This window comes from Struthio camelus, chromosome 9 (genome assembly GCF_040807025.1).
Source record: "Struthio camelus isolate bStrCam1 chromosome 9, bStrCam1.hap1, whole genome shotgun sequence".
Classification (NCBI taxonomy): domain Eukaryota; kingdom Metazoa; phylum Chordata; class Aves; order Struthioniformes; family Struthionidae; genus Struthio; species Struthio camelus.
Window position 1 is genome coordinate 29,679,530 of NC_090950.1, and position 22,903 is coordinate 29,702,432.

General features: G+C 47.8%; 1 protein-coding gene across 3 annotated transcripts; it reads left to right on the forward strand.

Annotated features, from left to right (window-relative positions):
* Window positions 1-8,755: 8,755 nt before the first annotated feature.
* SLITRK3 (SLIT and NTRK like family member 3) lies at window positions 8,756-13,635 on the forward strand. Of its 3 annotated transcripts, none has more exons than XM_068954390.1 (2): window positions 8,756-9,772; window positions 10,735-13,635. In XM_068954390.1, exon 2 carries the CDS (start codon window positions 10,753-10,755, stop codon window positions 13,633-13,635), a length of 2,883 nt encoding a protein of 960 aa, XP_068810491.1. In that variant the 5' UTR covers window positions 8,756-9,772; window positions 10,735-10,752. The 3 variants fall into 3 exon arrangements, with proteins under 3 accessions (XP_068810491.1, XP_009666871.2, XP_068810492.1); XM_009668576.2 differs by having other exon boundaries at window positions 8,756-9,076; window positions 9,190-13,635; XM_068954391.1 differs by having other exon boundaries at window positions 8,756-9,076.
* Window positions 13,636-22,903: the final 9,268 nt, after the last annotated feature.

The window sequence follows — 22,903 nt, forward strand, 5'->3', positions numbered from 1 at the left end:
AACACAGTAAAATGTTCATGGTCCCATTGTTTATTTAGCTCAATGTATGAACGCCGTCTTGGCTGCAGGCTTTTCAGTGGCACCGTAGGACTGAGGTCTTTCGCTTTATACTGTGATACTGCTCAATAAGGAAGAAAGGACGAATCAGATAGCGTCTGCTTGAAAATACACTCACAAAATGACATACAGTTTGATTTTTGTTGGCCACCCAGAGGACAGGTGGGATGTCTTTTGGTTTGGTTGGCTTGATTTTAAACCAATACCTGTTCATTTCATTTATGATTCAGTGCAAGGTGTTATTTTGACAGTGGCACCGTGGTGTTCCTGCAGCCGTTCAGCCATACGCCCTTCGCTGTGGAGCGTGTAGCTTATTATTTGGTGTGTAGGCACCGTACACCCCACAAGCTGATGAACTACAGACAATTTATTCATTGGATTTTAAGCCTAGTTAAATCAACAGATAAAATGAAGTTTCCTTGCACTCTTAGAAACTGCTAATGTTTAATGCTGTGAGAGTTGTTAGGAAATGCTGAGTATTGTTACAGACTTTACATTACACCACGGTACCGTTTTTCGTACGCTAAGAGCCAAGTTTTTTATCTATATTGAGGAATACCAATTATCAGAACTTCTGATAAATTTTCTGGTACTAGAGATTCTTCCTAAAACTCCAGCTCCTAGAATTAGGTGACTACCTGAGAAGCTCATATTTTCATCTAGTTAGCTATCTGGAGACAGATGGATGCATAAAGATAGAAAATAAATAGAAATTGAAAATCTTAAACATAAGAACCTCGAAAAATTAAAAGTACACAAAATGCTCAGAGATTGTGTGTGTGTGTGTGTGTGTGTGTGTGTGTGTGTGTGTGTGTGTGTGTGTGTGTGTGAGAGTGTGAGAATGTGTGTGTGCGTGTGTATAAATATACTGTACTATACTTTCAAGACTACGATTTTAGCCAATCACATGAGTTCAGAGCTTGGACATAAAATGATTGGTGTTAGCAGTACTTGATGTATATTGTTGACCTAGAAGTCTTCAGTTCTTGCATGTTCAGCTTTTTGGTGTCATTATTTCTATTGCGATCTTGTTCTATATCTGTTTTTCATGAAATTTTTGGTATTCTATTTAATGAGTGTATTTCTATTTTAAAGGGAGGTAGTGTAGGATCACATACGATTTCTTCCTCAACACTTGGTGAACAGAGAAATGAGTTTGGAGGCTCACCTAATCCATCTTTCTGCCACAAGAATTACTCTGACGTTCCTGACCGAGAATCTCGTCTGCCTCTTTACAGGCCTCTATAACCTCCCTAGTCAGCCTTTGCCATCCTCACCATCAGAAACATTTTCCTAATGTTTAATATAAATCTTTCTAGCTACAAATGAAGACCAATCTTTTGTTCTCTCTGTGATGCTATTTATAGAGAACAAAGTATTCCCTTTGTTTTGCAGCATGCTTTTATATAATTCAAAGCTATTATCATGATCCTCCTAGTTTTCTTTTTAGAACAGCCCCAATTTAATCTTTTTGCGTAGGTCATACTTTCTGGACCCCTCATACATCTACATATAAGGGCTATCTGGTTGTAGTGATCAAAAATGGTAGTTCCCACTGCTTCTTTTAAAAGAAATTCAGTACTGCATAAAATGGCAAAAGTTGAAATGAAAATAAAACTATCTGGATATTTAGTAAATGAATTAGGCTTTCCCATCTTCTACAGAATGATATTTTAATGTCTATTTTAATTAAGACAAGGAAAAAGGAATCTACTGCCCAGAGGGGATGGTCATACTACTCAATTTTCAATACCTGATTCCGTTGTCTAACATAAAAGGACAGTCTCCTGACTTCCCTGGTCAATGGAGAGAGAAAGGCTCCTCCAGGATCAGTTCAGAGCAGAAGTCTAAATAAAATACACTCAACAGTACTTCAGTTGATTCTGTCTCTCTCCATTTAATAATTTTAGCATTAAAAAAAAATCTTAAGAACATGTTAACATGTTAATGCATCATGCACTAGAAGTCTAAATGTTGTAGTTCCTGTTTTTACATATTAGAGAAAAAAAAAAGATTTTAAGATCAGATTCTCTTTCACTGTTTCTGCAGACTAATATTAGTCCACAACTTCCATTACACAAAACTAAACTCAGAATGAGTCAGCTTGTCTTGAACTTCATAGCTGAGCCCATTTGGGATGAAAGATCACATCTCGTTCGTAACTAGGGTCTAGGATAGCAATTGTGGCAGCAGCAGCAGCAAAGAAGAAAGGAGGGCAAGACTCACAGGAGCAGAAAGACATCATTCTCACCATCTCTTCCACAATTGTTGAATTACTTTTTTTTAAGAGATGAAAATGCCTGCCCATCTTGCTGCCTCTGAACTGAAAGATGAAGTCTATCTCTATGTCTTAGCTGGCCTTGAGCAGGAACTGCGAAGAACCATGTTGACAAGAAGCCCAGGAAATGGAGGAAAGAGGGAAGAGGAAAAGTAGCTAACATCAAATGGAAAATGTTGGCACCATTGGAATAAATGGAAGTGTCACCACTGACATCACTAAAAATAGGATCAAGACTGATCTAAAAAGCAATTTAGAATATGAAGTTTTCTTTCCAAATAAGCAGTAAGTGCCTTCCTTCACACAGAAGTCAGTGCAATAATAGTGGGTTCTATTACATTTTAAATTGATTGGTATTATGGCCCGCTACTGGGGAATTGCCCTAACATGATCTCTTTGGGCTGATGTTTCTAATTCTGGCAACTCTAAATCCGGATGCCCTGAAAATCTCTGCTGTTGGTTACAACACGTGCTGTAGGGTAATCTCCATTTTGATGTGTCCAGACAAAATAAAGGTACTGGTTTGTTCAAAAGATTAGCCCACAGATGAAAAGAAAACCAAATAAAGCAATCTAGTGATTGCAAAAGAAAATGTTTATGTGCAAAATGCATTCATGTAAAAATAATCCAGAATGATTAGTCTGGAACAAATCTTTCACCTAAGAGAATGCAAGCTTTTTTTTTTTTTTTTTTTTTTTGCATTGTCTAAGATTTTTAGTGGGCAAGCAAGGTAGCAGATGTCATTTGAGGCTCTCTGACCTGTCACTTGGGTCTTAGATCAGCGGCTGGAGATGTTTGGAAAAAGCACTTCCACGTAGGTGAGCTTCCTTCGCACGGGCGTGTTCAGCCTCGTTTAGACCATCAGAATCTGTGTTTATGCTATCAGGGTAAAACAACTCCCGCCACTAAAAGAGAAGAGGCAGCCCCTTGGCATGAAGGAGGCTGTGGCTGATGGGCTGCAGAATTACCTATCGGAAGCATAGGGAGAAGCCACCTTTCTGCACCGCGATAGAGAAAGCTCATAACTCTGTAGTTTGGATGGGAGGAGATTGCCTTAAGGGAATTATTGTGCTTTTGATCCACACATGAAATTCTGGCTGCTGTCAAAGGAAGTTGTGCATGCCTAACCATGGCTGTAGATCACTCTAGTAAAGGCCAAAGAGAAGCTCATATATAAATGGAGTGAGAAGTTTTTTGACACTGGCTATAATAAATATCCGTACCTTTAGAAAAAAGTGTGGATGTACGTGTCTGAGGTGGAAAAATAGCTATAGCTGTGCCTGATTTACTAGAAGGAAAAATTTAAGGTCGTTGAATCATTAGATAAAAAACTGATCTTGAAATGTCAGGATTTGGTGAGGATAACAGAACCATCAATTTTGTCCATTAAAAGCTCCCTTTTATTTTACCTACTTTTTTATTTTCAGTAACAATCCATTAAAAATACTGCACTCGTGATTTGTTGGTATTTGCTGTTCTATTTTAATACTATCCATTAGTTCTTTCCTCCTTTCCTTTTAATATTTACACATATCATCAAATGCTGGGCAAAATTTCTCTGCTGCAAGAAATCCCATGAGTAAAAACCAATTACATACGGTTTGTTACTGAGTGCATGGCTAGAGCTTCTGTACAACTTCAGTGTCCTTACATTGAGTTTAAAGTAGATGAGGACTTTTACTTTGGTAACATTATGTGATCATTTAACTTGCATTAACATGCATTGTTATTTCTTATTTTCATAGAAAAATGATATACTGCATGCGTCAGTTATAGTGAATGTGCCTTGGGAACAATCAACCGCTATTGCGTAGGTCAATATATAACTGATAATGAAGTGACTAATAGCAGACATTGTGGCCAGGAACGTCAGTTTGACCTAACAAGTTCTCCAGCCCCAAGGATTCTCTGGCTCATTGAAAATCCCCGTTTAAAATTCTCCATTTCCTCCGTTCATGTGTATTCACAAATGCTTACACCATTCAAATGATCTGTGCCTGTGTCAAATGCCAGGATTGTATAGGAAAAGTATACTAGCCTTCAGCTGAGCAACCAGTAACAGGCAGGAAGCAATTTAGGGCCTTTTGCAATTCCTCTTGAAGTCAGAAGAAAGGTTACAGGTTGGCCTGGATTCATACAGTCCAAATCTGATCGTACTGAAGTCAGTGGAAACCTTTGCACTGACGTGAGGGGGGCAGGACAGTCCTTTGCGTCAAACCTGTGTTTGCTTGAAATGGGTCTGAACTGTCAATAAGATAGCAACAGAAATTGTGTTCCTAAAACAGTTTTGGGACAATATGACTCAGATGTAACAGGAAAGTTATTTTCCAGAGTAGAAGTGTAGATAAATTCCATCTGATACTTTCGTTCTTTATCTCTGTGTTTGATACGTGAATGAAGAAATAGGGAAAAATAAAGCAGGTTAAGCTGCATAAACTGTTTTACTAACTGCTATGCAGAGAAGACAATCTGTTCTGGTTTTCCTCTATCTACATTCTCAAAGACACTAAAATGTCTCTGTTTGAACAATGTATAATGTACAAAACAAAAAACATCGGAAAGGTCTTTTTCTTAAAAAAAAAAAAAGCAAAGGGATCTCAATTTTAAATATATTTATCTTAACACACCACCAAATAGAAATTTCATGAGGACAGAAGAGGGGTCAAGGGATCGGTAATGGGATTTTGAGCCCTTCTCTGCCGGGCTCTGCTTTGAACCCAGCCCCAACTCACTGACGGCATTACCATACGACTGCCTCTTGCAGCCTTCGTAGCCGTGAGCAGTTCCTGCCCAGGACCACTCTCTGCGTGCTGAGGAATGACAGCGCTGTGTTTTCCATCGCCCAGCGCTCCGGCCTTTTCTCCCGAATCGAGGATTCCCACGTTGCACAGACAACAGCCCCCAGGCAGGAGCCGGAGCCGGGCCTCGGCGGGCCGCGCAGCCCTGGGCCTGCTCTGCACCCCGGCAGGGGCGCGCAAGCAACTTCCCCCCAGCACCCGCCTGGCAGCTTTCCCAAGCATGTGGGCTTTGCGTCACGGATTAATCAGCATCGCAGCCGGCTGGTGCTCCCCCTCCCACGTTTGGGTTCCCGCATGTTCACCTGGCCTGATAAATCTCAGCTTGAGTCCTTCTGCGCGCTCCTTGCTCAGAGTGCCGGGGTGTGCACAAACAGCAGGAGCAGGCTTTGGAGGAGCTTTCAGGCAGAAATGCAGCCACAGCCCAGGCGCTGCCTGTATCCCTAAAACACTCAAATCCAGAACCTCTGAACTGCTGTAGTTTTAACAAAATATAGAGAAAGCTGGAAAGCAGCTCTCATCTGTAATAATTACAACGGAGTTTCCCTTGTCCTTGCACTAGTTATTGTTTTCGCTCTTACCATAGATTGCTCACGACAGAAAAGACTATTAAAGATCAGAATATTTCTTTCTAGACAGGTGGCAAGAGCTTTGGTAGAAAACTCCCTCTTTCTCTCAGCCATTGCCACTTCTATTAAAAAGGAAACGAGTTGGTTTACACTGCAGATTGAATGAAGCATTAAATGACTGCGTTACAATGACTGCAGTGGGGGGAATGGTTGCCTCCAGTGGAAATGTGATGCTGTAATGATGCTTTTGGAAAGGTGCAATAATTGTTCAAGTATTCTAGTCTAGTTTGTCACAAAAGTTGTCCGTGGCTCTTCTCTCCCTGATTTTTGCAAGACTGGGGGGGCAGGGAGCAGGGAGGGAAGACACATGCTAGTAATTACAGCTGAGGCTGGGAAGAGGCAGGCAGCGGGGCACCTGCCAGCCTCCCAGGCCAGATGACATGCATCTTCCCTGACTCCGCAGCTCTAGGATGGGATTTTGCAAGGAAATAGCTCACTTGCCAATACTAATAATTATTATTAATAACCGAGTGACGTCCTAATCTCGGTTACATCAGTCCGCCATACCCTTAGCCAGAGCTGCTGCCAATCACGCTCACACAGAGCCCGTTCCCAGCAGGTTCTGTCGGCAGATCGCGCAGGGACAGAGAAGAGACGAGCCCCGCTTGCGCTGGAGGGAGACGGCGGGGAAGGCCCCGGGGCTGTGGCCGTGTTGTGGCGAGGGAGGGCAAGCGGACACGGTCTTAAGACCTGGCCAGACCCAGGGAGAGTCACCTCTCTAGGGTGGTTTCCTCATCCCTTCTGCAAATCTGTGGATGCCTGAAGGATGCCAGAGGGCGTGCGGGGAGCTGTGCCCCCGGGGGGCTGCAGGCAGACACTGCCCCGGCGACACCCCGGCTAGGGCAGGCGGCAGGGTCGGGCCGGGGGCCGACACCGACGGGGTGTCCTTGCACACTCCGGCCTGGCACTGCCGGCCGGCAGGTTTGGCTGCCGCTGCTGGGGACTGCGCTCCCGTAGGAGCCATGCAGCCCTCGCTTATTTGCATTCAAGGACCATCCCTTCCCTCCCTCCCCCCCCCCCCCCCAGTCGCCCTCCTTCCTCTTTTCCCTAGTTCATCTGCCAAACTTGGAGGCAGAAGCCCCCACAAGGATCACGGACGGCCTCGGTGGCATCGCTGAAAGTTGCGGGCCGGGGCAAGTGCGAGTGCAAGGTCGGGGCACGATGGAGGTCACACGGCGGGGAGAGCTCGCCTGCGCCCGGCCGGAGCTGCGCCGGGCAAGCCGCGGCCGGCCCTGCCCCTCCGCGCCCATAGGTACCGCCGCGGCAGTGCGCGGGGGCGCAGCGCGCCTCCCGAAATGTACGGAGAGGTAGAAAGGGGGGGGGAGAGGGGGGGCGGGCTCGGATTTCTGGGTCGTTTGTCACCGTTTCCCAAAGCTCTGATGTGTTGTTGCTAAAGCCGCTCTGAAGGAGGGACTTGTGCAAGCTGTCTCTTCCCTTTTACTTGTTAAAAGAGCAAACTGCTTTGATTTCCCCTTTTGCCCAGCTTTTTTTTTTTTTTTGGGGGGGGGGGTGCGAGGTGCGTTTTGCCTCGGTACCCCGCGCTGCTCCCGCGTCAGAAAATGAATGATGCAGCAGTTTAATTAAGAGGGAGCGATGCGTCCACATTGCACGGGCAGAGGAGCGCTTCGGGGCTGGGAAATACGGGCGCGTCCCGGGGCGCGCAGCGGGGCGCGCAGCGGGGCGCGCAGGGAGCGCGGCTGCCCGCGGGAGCCGTCGGGGCGGCGGCGGGCCGAGGGCGGCCCGACTGGCTGCAGCTTCGCCTCGCAACTTTTTTTTTCCCATTTTTTTTTTCCCCCCGGCCAATTTCCCTGGCGTTTGGGAAGAAGACTCGTGGTTTAAAGCGAGAGCTGCCGCGGGGGCCCGCGGGGAGGTAGAGGGCGCAACCCCTTTCCGCGGTGCGCGCAGCGGGCCGGGCCGCGCGGGTGGGAATGCGCGCGCGTGTGCGCCGGGATATGCGCGCACGGGTGCGGGGTGCGTGCACGGGTGCGCGCCGGCGGAGGTGGGGGGGGGTGACGAGCGCGGACGCGACCTCGGGGCGTCCCCGCCGCTGCCCCCGGCAGCTTCACCCGGCCGCGGCGCAACTTTGCGCCAGGTGCGAACCCGCGCGAGCCTCGCGCCGCCCGGCCGCTGCGCGCCCCGCCGCGGATCGGCCGCCCCCGCCCCGCTCCGCGCTGCCCAGTTACCTGCTGCGGCTCCCGAGGCGGGAGCTGGGGTCGGCGGCGCTGCCTTCCGCCTGCGCGCACGCCTCCGCCGCCCGTCCGCGCCGCGGCGGGATGCGACGGGGCCGCTTCCCCGACGGCTCCGGCTCCGCCGGCCGGGGCGGGCGGCGGCTGCTGCATCGCGGCAGCCGGACAGCGGGGAAGGAGGGAGGCAGGAGGGAGGAGAGCAGGCGATGCGCGGGGCCGGGACGGCCGCTGCTCGCTGCCTCCTCGGCGCAGCCCGCGCGGTGCCCTCCGCGGCCGCGCACCGGCCGCGGCCCCGCAGCTCGGCGGCGTTTGCAGTCAGGGCGTCTCTGATTTCCTTAAGAGATTTGGGGTTATTTTTTGTGGCCGGCGGGGGGGTGGCGGTGGCGGAGGGGGGTAAATTGTGACCCATCCCGGCGGCTTCTTCCTCTCTGATTCTTCTTGGTTTTTTTCCTCCTTCATCTGCTCATTTCCCACTTCCCTTCCTCTCCGCGAACCAGCCCCCTCCTTCCCTCTTAAAAAAAAAAAAAAAAGCGGGGGGGGGGGGAATGTATAGTCAGGGCTTCCCAAATGCGCGCCCCCGACCTGGTGCCAAGCGCGCCCCCTTCATTTGTTCCCCTTCTTGAAGCTCATTTTCATGACGTGGAAAAGCCTGATCCAGGGCAACAACAACACCACACACATACACGCACACACACACACACGCACACACGCGCGGAGAAGGAGAGCAGCCCGAGCTCCGCCGCCGCGCCCGAGCCCGCCCGCTCCCCGCTGCCGCGGCCGGAGCCGGGGCCGGGGCCGGGGCCGGGGAGGCGGCGGCGCGGAGCCTGCAGCAGCCCCTCGCCGCCCTCCTCCATCGAGTGTGCCAAACAGCAGCTCTGCATCCTAAAGAAGATCATTGAGGGGCTCATTGCATTCCCAGCACGTCTCAGGCTTGCTTCTTTTTTTTTTTTTTTTTTTTCTCCTTTTGCCTCAGCTTCAGCAGGAGTAGAGAGAGAGGGAGAGAGAGAGACACAGAGAGGGAGAGACAGAGAGAAACCAGCAATCTTTAAACTCGAGCTTTTTTTTCCCCTTCCCCCCCCCCCTTTTTTTTTTTTTTTGGTAACGATGTGCTAAAATCTCTCCTGCAAACCGGTAAGTACAAGCTTTCTGGATCCTTTTGTTTCCGGCTAGGGTCAAAGACATCCCCTCTTCCAAAAAGACGGTATAATAATCCTTTTTATTTTTTTCATTTTTTTTTATTACAGCCCTTGCAGAAGAGAAAGAACTTAAGTGGCTAATATTTTGCAAAGGAGACAGAGAGACTGATGCTGCAATATAGCTCTCATCTCTCTCCCTTCTTCCCAATTAGATCCTGATTTTAATTGCAGACGGTATTTCTCTTTTCATGCTTTTAACCATCTCCTCTTTTCCCACAGGGGAGGGTTTCATTTGCAAGTTGATGCTAAGGATTTCTTTCCCCTTCCCATTTCTCTCCCCTAAATGCATCTTTCTGCTTAAGTTTCTGGATGGGGGGCAAAATTTTCTAGTTCTTGCACGAGGAAGGCAAAAAGGTCCTTTTCTATGGCAAGATTCAGACTAAAAGCAGCGATCGCTCTGAATAATTTTAATGGGCATTTCAGTGATTCAAGGAAGGCTGCACCACCATCGTTATTATTACTATCCTTAGCATTTCTCTGTGCCTATACATTTAAAATATCTAGTGAAAGGAAGGGTGAAACCATATGTTGAAGGAGCTACATCTTATTAGTACAGTATTTTCATCTGATTGGAGAAGAATGGTGTCTTCACTCGGAAACGTATATAGTAGGATAGATAATTTATCAGCTGGTAAGTGTCAAGGTATTTTTCTTCCACTTTCAGCTTTTTAACCGGGTCTCCTGCTTGGTCTTGGGGGCGCAAAACACCATAATCCAAGCCAGGCTGAGCATTTCAACCCTGGGTGCCTCTTTAGCTGTCACTTCCCTTTAGATCTGCTGATCGCATGGGCATGTGCTTTAGAAAGATTAATCATCTCTAAATGCTTTAATCAGCTAAAATGACTAATATGTAGTATGTATTTATCTGACAATATACCAGTTGCATTAATTCATCACTGTATTTGAAAGGGGAAGGTTTTCTTTTAAATGAGGGCTGATAACCATTTGCTGTTTTAAAGATATTGTGGGTAATCGTAAGAGAAAACGTCTTGCCAGGGACATCAGCAACCTTGCACATTCCTTTGAGCTTACATGTGGATATATGGAGCTGGGAGGGAGAGAGATTCAGCGACTGAAATTCAATAACTTTGGGAGTTTGCATGTGTATGAAAGATGTAGTGCGACACTGGAGAAATCTATCCGCTGATATTTCCCCCTGTAGTCAATGCGGGTTATGATGTCTATAAAGCTAAAATTGCACACAAGTATGAAATATGTGCAGCTCTAAACACTGGTCATATGGTGAAAAACATGTAACGATGCAACACGTTTAGCCTGCCTGTTCACACTGTTGTATGATCTGCATGTGCTGCCTTCCTTAGAGATGGCATTCACCAAACGGAGGAGGGGGGAAGGGAGGCTGGTATGGCATGATTAAACCTTTTAACATGTCTGAAGTATAAATCAGGGCCAGGCTGGCACATCAGACACCCCTAGAGTTTGTTTTGAACGTCTACCCAACAACGGCTGAACTTTCCAGGAGCCTAACAAAAGTCGAGCAGGTAGAGGGTTATTAAAAAGAGTGGGACATGAGTGAAATACTGAAAATCTGCGTGTTTTTTCCCCCCTCCCCCTCCCCCCCCACTGTTGCAGTTTTCTAAACATCAACAAATGATGAAACCTTCCTCGGCAGAGACTCTTCACAGAGGAAGGATGTTGTGGATAATTCTTCTAAGCACAATTGCTCTAGCATGGACTACACCAATTCCCTTGATAGAGGACTCGGAGGAACTCGATGAGCCCTGCTTTGATCCATGTTACTGTGAAGTGAAGGAGAGCCTTTTCCATATACATTGCGACAACAAAGGATTTATAAATATTAGTCAGATAACAGAGTCATGGTCAAGACCTTTTAAACTTTATCTGCAGAGGAATTCCATGAGGAAATTGTACACCAACAGTTTTCTTCACTTGAACAACGCTGTGTCTATTAACCTTGGGAACAATGCACTGCAGGACATTCAGACCGGCGCTTTTAATGGGCTCCGAGCTCTGAAGAGGTTGTATTTGCACGAAAACAAATTGGACATTTTCAGAAACGACACTTTCCTGGGTTTGGAAAGTCTGGAATATCTGCAGGCAGATTACAATGTCATTAAACGGATTGAAAGTGGGGCATTTCGAAACCTAAGTAAATTGAGGGTCCTTATCCTAAATGACAATCTCATCCCCATGCTTCCCACCAACCTATTTAAATCTGTGTCCTTAACCCATTTGGACTTGCGCGGGAACAGGTTAAAAGTCCTTTCCTACCGCGGGATGTTGGACCATATTGGCCGGAGCCTGATGGAGATCCAGCTGGAGGAGAACCCGTGGAACTGTACCTGTGAGATCGTGCAGCTAAAGAGCTGGCTGGAGCGCATCCCCTACACCGCCCTGGTGGGGGACATCACCTGCGAGACCCCCTTCCACTTCCACGGCAAGGACCTGAGGGAGATCAAAAGAAGTAAGCTCTGCCCCATGCTGTCTGACTCCGAGGTAGAAGCCAGCCTGGGGATCCCTCAGCTGCCCTCTAGCAAGGAGAACGCGTGGCCCACGAAGCCTTCCTCCATGCTGTCCTCCTTCCATTTCACCGCCTCCTCTGTTGAGTACAAAACATCCAATAAGCAGCCCAAACCCACCAAGCAGCCCAGGGCGCCCAGACCTCCCCCGACATCCCGCGGCCTGTATCCCGGGCCGAACCAACCTCCCATCGCTGCCTACCAGACCAGGCCCCCAATCCCCATCATCTGCCCTACTGGGTGCTCTTGCAGTTTGCACATCAACGACCTGGGCCTGACGGTCAACTGCAAGGAGCGAGGGTTTCACAACATTTCTGAGCTCCTGCCCAGGCCCTTGAATGCCAAGAAGTTGTACCTGAGCGGGAATTTGATACAGAAAATCTACCGCTCAGATTTCTGGAATTTTTCCTCTTTGGATCTCTTACACCTGGGGAACAACCGCATCTCCTATGTGCAGGACGGGGCTTTTCTTAACCTGCCTAATCTCAAGAGCCTGTACCTGAACGGCAACGACATCGAGCGGCTCACCCCGGGCATGTTCCGGGGCTTGCAGAGTTTGCATTACCTGTACTTCGAGTACAACCTGATCAGGGAAATCCAGCCGGCGGCCTTCAGCCTCATGCCCAACCTGAAGCTGCTCTTCCTCAACGACAACCTGCTCCGCACCTTGCCCACCGACGCCTTCGCCGGCACCTCGCTGGCGCGGCTCAACCTACGCAACAACCACTTCCTGGCGCTGCCGGTGGCCGGGGTGCTGGAGCACCTGCACGCCATCGTGCAGATCGACCTGAAGCTCAACCCGTGGGACTGCACGTGCGACCTGGTGCCGCTGAAGCAGTGGCTGGAGGCGCTGAGCTCGGTCAGCGTGGTGGGCGAGGTGCTGTGCGCCAGCCCCGAGCGCCTGGCGCGCCGCGACCTGCGCGGCCTCGACCTGGCGGCTCTGTGCCCGGCCGCGCTGCGCCCCGCCGCCGCCGCCGCCGCCGCCTCGCCGCCCGCCGCCCCGCCGCCGCCGCCGCCCGCCGCCACCGGCGCCGCCGCCTACGAGCTGCCGCCGCCGGCCGCCGCCGCCGTGCCGCTCTCCGTGCTCATCCTCAGCCTGCTCGTGCTCTTCTTCGCCGCCGTCTGCGTGGCCGCCGGCCTCTTCGCGTTCGTGCTGCGCCGCCGCCGCCGCCGCAAGCGGCCGCTGCGCGGGCCGCGCCCGGAGGGCACCGCCGACCTGGGCGGCGTCGCCCTGCGCTGCCACCGGCTCTTCGAGGAGGGGGGCGGCGGCGGCGGCGGCGGCGGCGGCGGCGGGGGGGAGCGCTCGCCCGAGAAGGGGCCGCCGGCGGGCCACGTCTACGACTACATCCCGCACCCGGTGACCCAGATGTGCAACAACCCCATCTACAAGCCGCGGGAGGAGGAGGAGGAGGAGGAGGAGGAGGAGGAGGAGGTGGTGGTGGCGGGGACGGCGGGGGCGGGCGGCGGTGGAGAGGAGGCGGCCGAGCTGCTGCGGGGCGGCGGCCCCCCCCGTTTCGCCCCCGCCGCCGGGCCGGAGCCCGGTTCCCACTACCGCACTTTGCTGGAGAAGGAGCAGGAGTGGAGCTTGGCCGTGTCCAGCTCGCAGCTCAACACCATCGTCACCGGCAACCCCCAGCACCCCGCGGGCGGCGGGCTGGCGGCGGGCGGCGGAGCCCCCGGGGCCGGGGCCGGGGTCGGGGCGGCGGGGGGAGCCCCGCGGGACCGCGACCGCCCGCCGCCCTGCGCCGTGGGCTTCGTGGACTGCCTCTACGGCACCGTGCCCAAGCTGAAGGAACTGCACGTCCATCCCCCTGGCATGCAATACCCGGACCTCCAGCAGGACGCCAGGCTCAAAGAAACCCTTCTCTTCGCCGCCGGAAAGGGCTTCTCAGACCACCAAACCCCCACAAGCGAATACCTCGAGTTAAGGGCCAAACTCCAAACCAAGCCGGATTACCTCGAAGTCCTGGAGAAGACCACCTACCGGTTCTGACCGCCCCGGCGCCCCGGCCCGGCCGCCCGCGGGGCCCGGCCGCCCCCGCCACGCGCGGCCGCCGCCGCTCCCGGATCCCGGATCGATGAAGTGCCTTCGCAGACTTTTGCCAGCAGATGTTAATCAATCATTATTTTTTATACTGAAACTGAGACTTTGACTGTGCCATGTCTAAGGTATATTATTATTATTATTATTATTATCGGGGATCTTTGTACTGATCCTGATTAAGTAAATTCTATGTGTCTCTCTCTCTTTTTTTCTTTTTTTTTCTTCCCCCCCTCCCCCTTTTCCGTTGACAGTAAACTTCCTTTATATTTCCCCTTGGAGGGGCGGGGGAGGGAAGATGGCATTTTGTGGCTTGCTTTCTTCTTGCCCGTCATGGCACAGATTCTGTACATTTACTTAAAAATGCAAAAGAAGCAAACGAAGGCAGTTTGCTGCATGCCTGGAAACTGCAAGAGGGAAGGGAGGGGAGGGTCTTGCTCGAATGTCTCGCTCTTGTCGCTCTCCCTCTCTCGCACGCACACTCGCACTCACCCTCGCACTCACCCTCCCCTGCCGGAGGCCCCGCGCCGCGCCCCCCCGGGCAGTGCCGGGCAGTGATTGCCCCGCGCCCCGGGGGGATCCCACCCGCGGGGGGCACCCGGGGCCGACAAGCCCGGAGGATGCCGCCACGTGGCACACACACCTAGGGGATGCTCGGTGACACTTCCTCATGCCGCCATGGTTTTTCTGGAGGACATCCGCACTTTCTTGATAAAAGCAACATGCATATATGCAGGAAAATAAAAAAAAAAAAGGGGGGGAGGGGGGGAGAAAAAAGCTACTGGGCACCTATCACTAACAGCTTTGTAGGAAGCACTTTTAATGTTTTCTCTCATACACACATACACGCACACACACACACACACAAAGGTACAACGATGTGCATATATTTATTCTGTAATTTCAAGTGAATATAAATTGTAAAGGTAATGTTTAATCATTGTACAGTGATGCGTCTGGTATAGCTTTCCTAATAAAACATTTTGAAAAAAATGCACATATATATATATATATATGCACATATATATATATATAGGAATACAAAGCTTGAACCTTAAACTTCAGCTTTCCCCTACCGAGATTTCCTTCGCCACCTTAACCTTGAAAGCTATTTTATTAATAACAGTTCAATGCACTGTGATGTTAACAGAGGAAAACCCTGTACAGCTTCTCTTGCCAGGATGCCACCTGAGACTTTTAAAAATCCGATTTACAATCTGTATTCCCACGCTGCACTGTAGTTCGGGCACTTCCCGCGTAGTTAAAAATAGGCAGCCAGAATTAAGACCGCGTCTCTTCTCTTGGCGTTTCTTGCAGGACCTCTGGCCCTGCTGCCTGCCAGGAGCAGAGGCGGCCTCGCTATGGCTGCTCAGAGGCGCAGCGAGCCGTGAAACGGGGGCGGGAGGGCGAAGCAAAGAGCGTTGCTATTTGGAAAAATTATTTGGGGGGGAAAAAAAAAAAAAGCGACGCAATCCGCACCAGGACCCCGATAGCTTCCACCGCGCCTTGCTGCGCGCCCCGCGCACATCAGCGCGAAACCAAAGACGGTCGGGCCGGCTTCCACCCCCCCCCCCCGCCAACCACGCCGGAGGCGCCCGGCGCCGCCGTCGGCCGCCAGGTGGCGCCGCAGCTCCAGCGCTGGCGGCGGCGGGGCGCGGCGGGGCGCGGCGGGGCGCGGAGCCGCCCCCCCCGCGGGACCCAGCCGCGGAGCCCCGCCGCAGCCGGGGGGACCACCCTACAGACCTCCAGACGGGGGGCTTTATATAGAAATATCAAATATACATATATCTCCAAATATATATATATATATATACACACACACACACACAAATATATATATATATATCCAAATATATATATATATATATATATCTCCAAATATAGATATATATCTCCAAATATAGATATATAATTTGTCTTACAGGAATAGTTATATCGGAACTTTATCCAGGTGATTTGCAAAATGTTTCCACTGCGTTAAAAAGGTACACCCCCCCCCTCCCCCCGGCCGCTTCTTCTGGTTGTCGTTCGCGAACTAAGAACGGCTTGCACCTTTGCAGAGTGGGGCAGAGCCGGTTTTTGCACACGGTGTGGGGGTCACATCAGAAGCAGCGAGCCTTCCTTCCTCTTGTGTAACAACTTGAGTTCACCCAGCACAATGTATTTTAATGGAGATGAAAACATGAATGCTTGTTTTCACCCCAAGTGTCCCTATTTATAGCTTCAGCAAGTATGCTTATTGCAGGCTTTTTTGTCTATCTGTCTTGGAGAGGCATCTGGGTGTGACAGAATAGAAATAATTTCCTGAGCCTTGGTAATAGCTAATGTATTCTGAGATGGAGGGACAGTTCCCAATGTCTGTACATCCAGCATCATCTCTGCGTTATTGGTAAAAATAGTACGCATTTGAAATTCCCAGATTCCTCTTTTGGGTTGATAGTGTTTTATGACAAATGCATTCAGCACTAATCTTTTTTTTTTTTTTTCTAATGGATATTAGAAAAGCATGCACATGTTAAAAAATAATAAACATCAAAGTGCAAAGGCTAGCTCCTTCTTATGATAATCATTATAATTACATTGATAACAGTGCACGCAGGTAATGCGTGGAGTTATATAAATCAGGTTAAAGTACAACCCCTAGTGAGAGTGGTGTAGACGCTTGGCAATGTCAACAGGTCCCCAAGTGTTCATTTGCTGTATCAAAACATAGTAAAGTCAATTATAAATGATGTTTGTATTTTATTTAAACTCCAGAAAGGCAAGAGCATCTCAATATACTGTAGGCAGCAATCTCACCTGCAAAGAGTGAGGAAATCTGTTTATTCAGTGGAAATAACTTTGTTTTATGAGAATGGAATTTTGTATTAAAAGAGATCGTTTTTGGCTTACATTGAGTTATTTTTCTTTCCTTGTGTAGGAAACTTCCTTTTCCTTCTGCATTGGGAACTCACTGGAGTCATTTGGGGATGATTGCCTTTGGAAATGTTCAGAATATTTAACTGTTACATGTAATGTGTGTTGCGATGAGTTCTCGTTTGCTGTTTCACTGTGCTGACCTGAGGCCGAGTGGGTGGTAGCGTTACTTTGCACTGCAGGAAACAAAAGTGGATCCATCATCTCTGATCTGTGACGGGTGACGTGCTTCAACCTGGGTAGCACCTAACTGATAGGGATTATTATCATTATCAGCAGTATTATTGGTAGCATTAATAATACTGAGAAGGAATCGAATAAGTGGAATGATCCACATTTACTTTGGAGCTGTTTAACAGATACTATTTTAAATAAATAAATACTCTTTTAGCTTACTTCATGATTGTATGTCAAGTAGTTGATATCTGGTTCAGCACGTGGTGCTCATTATGTTGTAGTGAATCTTTCATCATGCGTTTATTTTTATTCACTCATTCGTTATACTGAAGTTCTTCCTACAGATGGAAAAGGAAAAAAGGCCAGGTAAATCCCAGACATATTCCATCGTGACTGTATATAGGAAAACAGAAAGGATGATGCTGCTGAATTATCAGTGCTCCTTTGTGTTTCCTGGATATTGTCATTGATGTAAACGCTGTATTTGTACCTGGTTTAAAAGACTTGTCTGAGACTTAGAAATTGCTTCGTGGATCTCTTCACTGTATTAACAGTAAAAAAAAATGCTAGTTTTTATGGTACGGATAACAGCTCTCTTAATGTAAAATGTGACCTCTGGAAAGTGTTCTGTCTCTGAAAGTGTGTCCTAGCAATCCAATAACTGCTATCGTTAGTGAATATTACAGAGGGGTCATTTATTAAGCGATTCAGTAGACTTGACTTTAGCTGTTATAGCGCAAGATTTTGTCAAGAGGACTTTCCAGAGAAAGAACAGTTTTGTGCGTATCATCACTGCTGGTTTGTTTTTAAGTTGGAAATGTACAGTTATGGCCAACTTGTGTTCTTTGCTGTAAATACATACAGCAACATGATAGAAAAGTCTCTCAAAATACCGGTATGCAATGCTCTGGGTTTCTGAAACACTGGTGTATGCAAGCAGTAGCTCAGGAGTGCTGCATTACTTCTACTGTACTCAAGTACCTACTTCAAATGAAGTTAAACCGTCCATGTGAATAAGATGTGAGGAACTGGCCTTAAGTACAGCAGAAATGTTCACGTGAATAAGGTGTGCAGAATCTGGCTGGAAGTTTGGGAGTTCATTGCGTATCTGTATTACTCTACCATTAGATATAACTTCTGGCGACTCCCCAGCCACTTGCAATCACATAGGTGTGAACTTGTTCCAGAAGTGCACTTCTTAAGGGCGTTTGTCGGTATTATGTGAATTTGTTTGCACTCTTAGAGATCAGACCGCTGGGCATTGCCTATTCCTGTTTTCTGAGTTGTGCCAGAGCTGATTCTAAATCTGAGAGATTCTAATTCCCCATCTCTGAGTTTCGCAGCGAATTTGTGTAAGGGTTATTCTCCATATGATGCAATAGTTTCCGTGGGAGAAATGTAGAGTGAATTTGCCCAACGTGCATTTTCACAGCTGCGTCATAGTAACGACAGCTCTTTGTCCAGAAAATGCTATTTTTAATTCTTTGTGAATCTGATGGGAGTGGAAACATATCTTTTTCCCGTTTATTGAAAAAGTTCCGTGTTATTCTGGCAAAAGTAACGAAGCCCCGGCTCCAGACCTGCCCAGGTTAGAGGAAGAAGCCCATTTATCACAATGCAGGTGGAACAAGCCCCATTGCAAAAACGCTAATTCCATTCCTGTTGAAACCAGTGATGAAATATCCGGTTAGTTCAGTCCCGCAGGAACCAAATTACTGCTCAGTTTTAGTCCACAGACCTGAACAGAGCAGCAAGGTCTGACCTACTCAGAAAATTACAATTTATATTCAGCGGACTCTAATATTTTAAAGGAAGCACTCCACAGGGCTAGTTCAGGATATGAATAAAAGTGTAGAGAAAAGTACTTTGTTACCAATTTAGTAACTTTGTTGGCTGACCTTTCTCGCAAGCCACTGATTAGCCAAACTATCATTAATACTTTTTATTTTAAAGTAGGAGTATTTACAGGAAAATAGATATCCCCGCTGAGCCAGGAAAAGTGGAAAATGGGGCAGGAGTTTAGACCTAATGTCGTCAGCTAATTAGTCAGCAAGATTATTAATATAACATTTGGAAATACCTTGTTAGTATTATCTTTTCCTTGAAAAGTAGGAACATTAACACAGAACTGGCAATTGCATTTGATACAATTTTTTGAAATCTCTTTTGTTTGACCTTTATAGTTTCCCACAACTTTTAAAATTCTGTACTTTTCAGTGAATAAACAGTTAGGTTTAGGTTCTGAGGGCGATTTGTTTGTTTGTGGTTTTGTTGTTGTTATTGTTGCTTTGTTTAATATTTGCTGCCCTGAACTGGCTTTCCTACACGTGGTTATCCTACACTAGAAGGATACTGGGGTGAAATATGGTACCTTATCTTTGGTCTCTGTGAAAGTATTTGGAAAAGTTTCTCTGTGGTGGGATTTGCTCTGTTAAATTGGTCGATATTGTGGTGGTTTCCAGAGCAGTGTCAGATCATTCGTTTCTGTAGAAAAAGGATGGGAGAAAGCTCAGAGGAACTGAGCCCTTGGGATTGCTATGGGAATTCCCTTTCTGGTTGTCACATTGGGTAAACTCTGTGGATGTGGCATCAGTCTTTAGGTGCTTGAATGTTAAGGGTCTTCATCTTAAATGCGTGATTATTTTTAGACATTTTGAAGAATGTATATGCAATACTAAGATGCTGGGTGCCTTAATAAGAATAGATAATAATAGAGGGTGTACAACATAAAAAATTAATAACAGTCATATATCACATATTGAGTGTTTAAGGTCCATTTACTTTTTTAAACATTTTTATTTTTCTACTAGATTTTTCTGAATCTCTCAAGAGCATCCTTATATTCTGTGAATTCTGAGGAAATACTTTAGGTTAACCGAGGGTCGAATCTCTCCGTATCTGGGAATCCAGATACCACTGACTGTAGAGGAATAATCTAGCCCGCGGCGTGGGAGTTTGGCATGTTGCAGCATGGTGCCAGCGCGGGAGGCTCTTTGTCACTACGCGGATTTTGCAGTAGGGTTTGAACAATTTCGAGCAGAGGTTGCTAAACTGTGATAAATCCCTATTTGGCTGGCATAGGCCCGAGACTTGGTGCCTCCTGTGACAGCACCGCGGTCGCTTCTGCTGGCGGTGGGACCTGTCACCGCTGCTGGCAGCGGCATCGGTTCAAAACAGTAATCAAAATAAAAAGTTTTGGGAGTCTTTGTCCTGCAGTGACCATCGCGAATGCAGCGAAGGACTTTGCCCCAAATGTTAAAGTGACATTAGTATATCGATTATATAAAATTGTTTTTTTCTCTCGTTTTCTTCACCTTTACCTAAACTTTTTGGAGGCAGTAGCTATTTCATTTGTTAAGAAACTGTAGATAATAATTTGTTAATAGTCTCTCTGACCATATTTGTTCAAAATTAAATCAGTCTATCACAAGAATAGCTCTCCTAAACTGAAATGAGTTTTCCAGTAGGCTATGTGAGCCTTTGGTTTTGTTTTTGGTCTCTTATATGTCCATTATCTTAGATTAGTTCCTTGAACTAAAATCTGTCATTGAGCTTTGGAGATTTGGGGTTTGGAAATCAAGGCTAATTATGATTTGCTTGTTTGGTAGTTGTTTGGTTTGATTTTATTCAGAATGTCACCACAAAGAGGAAAACATTGCAATGTGAAAAATCACATCAAAGAATACTTTTTTAATAGGACTTTCAAGCACAATTCTTTTTATCCTACTCTTTGGGGAGCAGAGGACCTCGGTTCCTAGGAGCTGCCACTCAGGAGCAGAGGTGAAATGCCGTTCACCCTGCTCTGTCCTCTCATTTCGGAGAGGGCCCAGGACGACCAGGCTCAAAGGCAGGCGTCAGAAGCTCCCGTCAGCAAGATTGCAGGGTCAGATACCGCCGCGTAGTCTTGGGCTAGCGTTTCTGGGAAAGCTGAACTTTTAAAAATGTGGACATTGGCAATGGACGCTGGCCATTTAAAAGCTTGCCTCTGTGCACTTTAGGAAACTGGTGAAGAGTTTCGGGGGTGTCGCCGAAGCTGCTGTGCAAGGGCACGTCTGATCAGTCTTCATAAAAGCACTGCTGGAAAAGATGCGTAATGCAAGCAGTTAAGAGAGCATCGTTTCTTGTGGCATCACTTCTGTTATGTTTTCTTGCAGTGACCCCAAAATCTGGCTGCTTTGGAAATTGGATAGTATTGGCAATCAAAGAAATATGGCAAGTAAAGTTATTCCTTTAGATCCAGTTTATGTTAGTATGTCCTTCAAAAGGGGGCAAATCATAGCTGTCGGTCCCTAGTTCTGCAGCCTTCACTGAGAATAACATTGAATTTCCTCTTTACAGGCATTGATTTCGGCAAAGGTTCAGTCATTGTTTAGTCTGCGTTTAATTCTCCCCTTCACTTTTAAACCAGCAAATTAAGAAATGCGGATGTAAGGAATTAAAAGAAAAAAGTCCTCTCCCTGTGCACGATGAGGGGCCGTGATCCTGCAGGCAGCGATGCAGAGGGAAGGGATGGGGATGGGGATGGGGATGGGGCTGGGGATGGGGAAGGGGATGGGGATGGGGATGGGGATGGGGCTGGGGATGGGGATGGGGATGGGGAAGGGGATGGGGATGGGGATGGGGAAGGGGATGGGGATGGGGATGGGGAAGGGGATGGGGATGGGGATGGGGATGGGGAAGGGGATGGGGATGGGGATGGGGATGGGGATGGGGATGGGGATGGGGATGGGGGTGGCCTCGCTGGGTTGAGTGGGAGCTGGGCTAGGGCGAACTCAATACAAACCAGCAGCTGAAGCTCAGGCAACTTGCTAGGTTAGAAAAAGTCAATAGCAGCATGGAATTGTCTTTGAAACCTCTATTTTTAGAGCAAGCAAACAAATATCTCACAGAATCCTGTTTCTCCTATGTTTGACCCAAGTTTTCAACCAGCCTCCAGCTTGCTGGCGTCCCAAATATTGCTTTTACCTATCTGCGTGCACAGGCACTCGTTTGGCTGACTGTGAGTCTGCCGCCTGAGTCTGCACGTTTAACACGTGCCGGAAATGGAGATGAGTTGGAAATACGGTTGTCTGTGTTGGGTGTTTCTGCAGGGCGGTGTTTTGCCCCTCAAGACGTCACCCTGCATGACGTGCCGACTGGAAAGCCTGCCTGTAAACGCGCTCGGTAAGCAGCCCCCCGAGGCTGGCCGCGGCGACGTCACCTGCCTTGTACTTCGGCAGCCCCTGCAATCCAGCCACAGCCTGCTAAAGCCTGCCGAGCGCAAAGCACTGAACATGTCTCCATGTATATACCAGAAGCGATACTAGGCGTGCACAGTATATACATATACATATACGTACATATACATGTACATATACATATACATACATATATATATATATATATATTGTTTGTGTATGTATTTATTTGTACATGCATATGCCAGCACGTCAAAGAGTAGAAATCAGCTTTTGAAAAGTTGTGGGGGATTCAGGTACACCGCTCGCTTTGGGTGGTTACTAAAAACGCGGGCGTTTTGGCTGTGAAGTGGCCAAGTCTCCACGCGAAAGGCCTACGTTGGCGGCGCAGGTCAGCGGAGGGGCTCTCGGACCGCGCTCTTAGTCTTAGCAGCACGTCACGTCTCCCAGAAGAAGTTAGTTGAGGCCATGCGGGAGAAATCACTGCATCTCAAGTCACTCAGAAACGTTGCCGAGTTTCTCAGGAACCAGAATTGTGGAATAACGAGTATTATATTTTATTTGGGATAGAGAGAAAACCATAAGGAGTTCAGCAGGGGCAGCTCAGATCTTCTTGGCTTTTTGCGGGGAGGGAGAATTTACCACTACATCTATTAGAAAAAAAAGAAAGCTGTGTGTGTGTGTTTGTGTGTATATATATTTATACATATGTATATATAAATCTATGTATGTGTATATATCTCTGTGTGTATATATGTATGTATGTATATGCCTATAGTGTATAATATATGTATCTATATATATGTATACATTTATATAAATTTATATTTCTCTACATAAATAGTCATGCAACTATGGGAAAAAACATTTCGATAACAGGTGCTTTTCTTTAAAAAAAAAAAAAAACACCCAAAGCTTCTTTCATTAAAATCACACTGACACAAATGCTT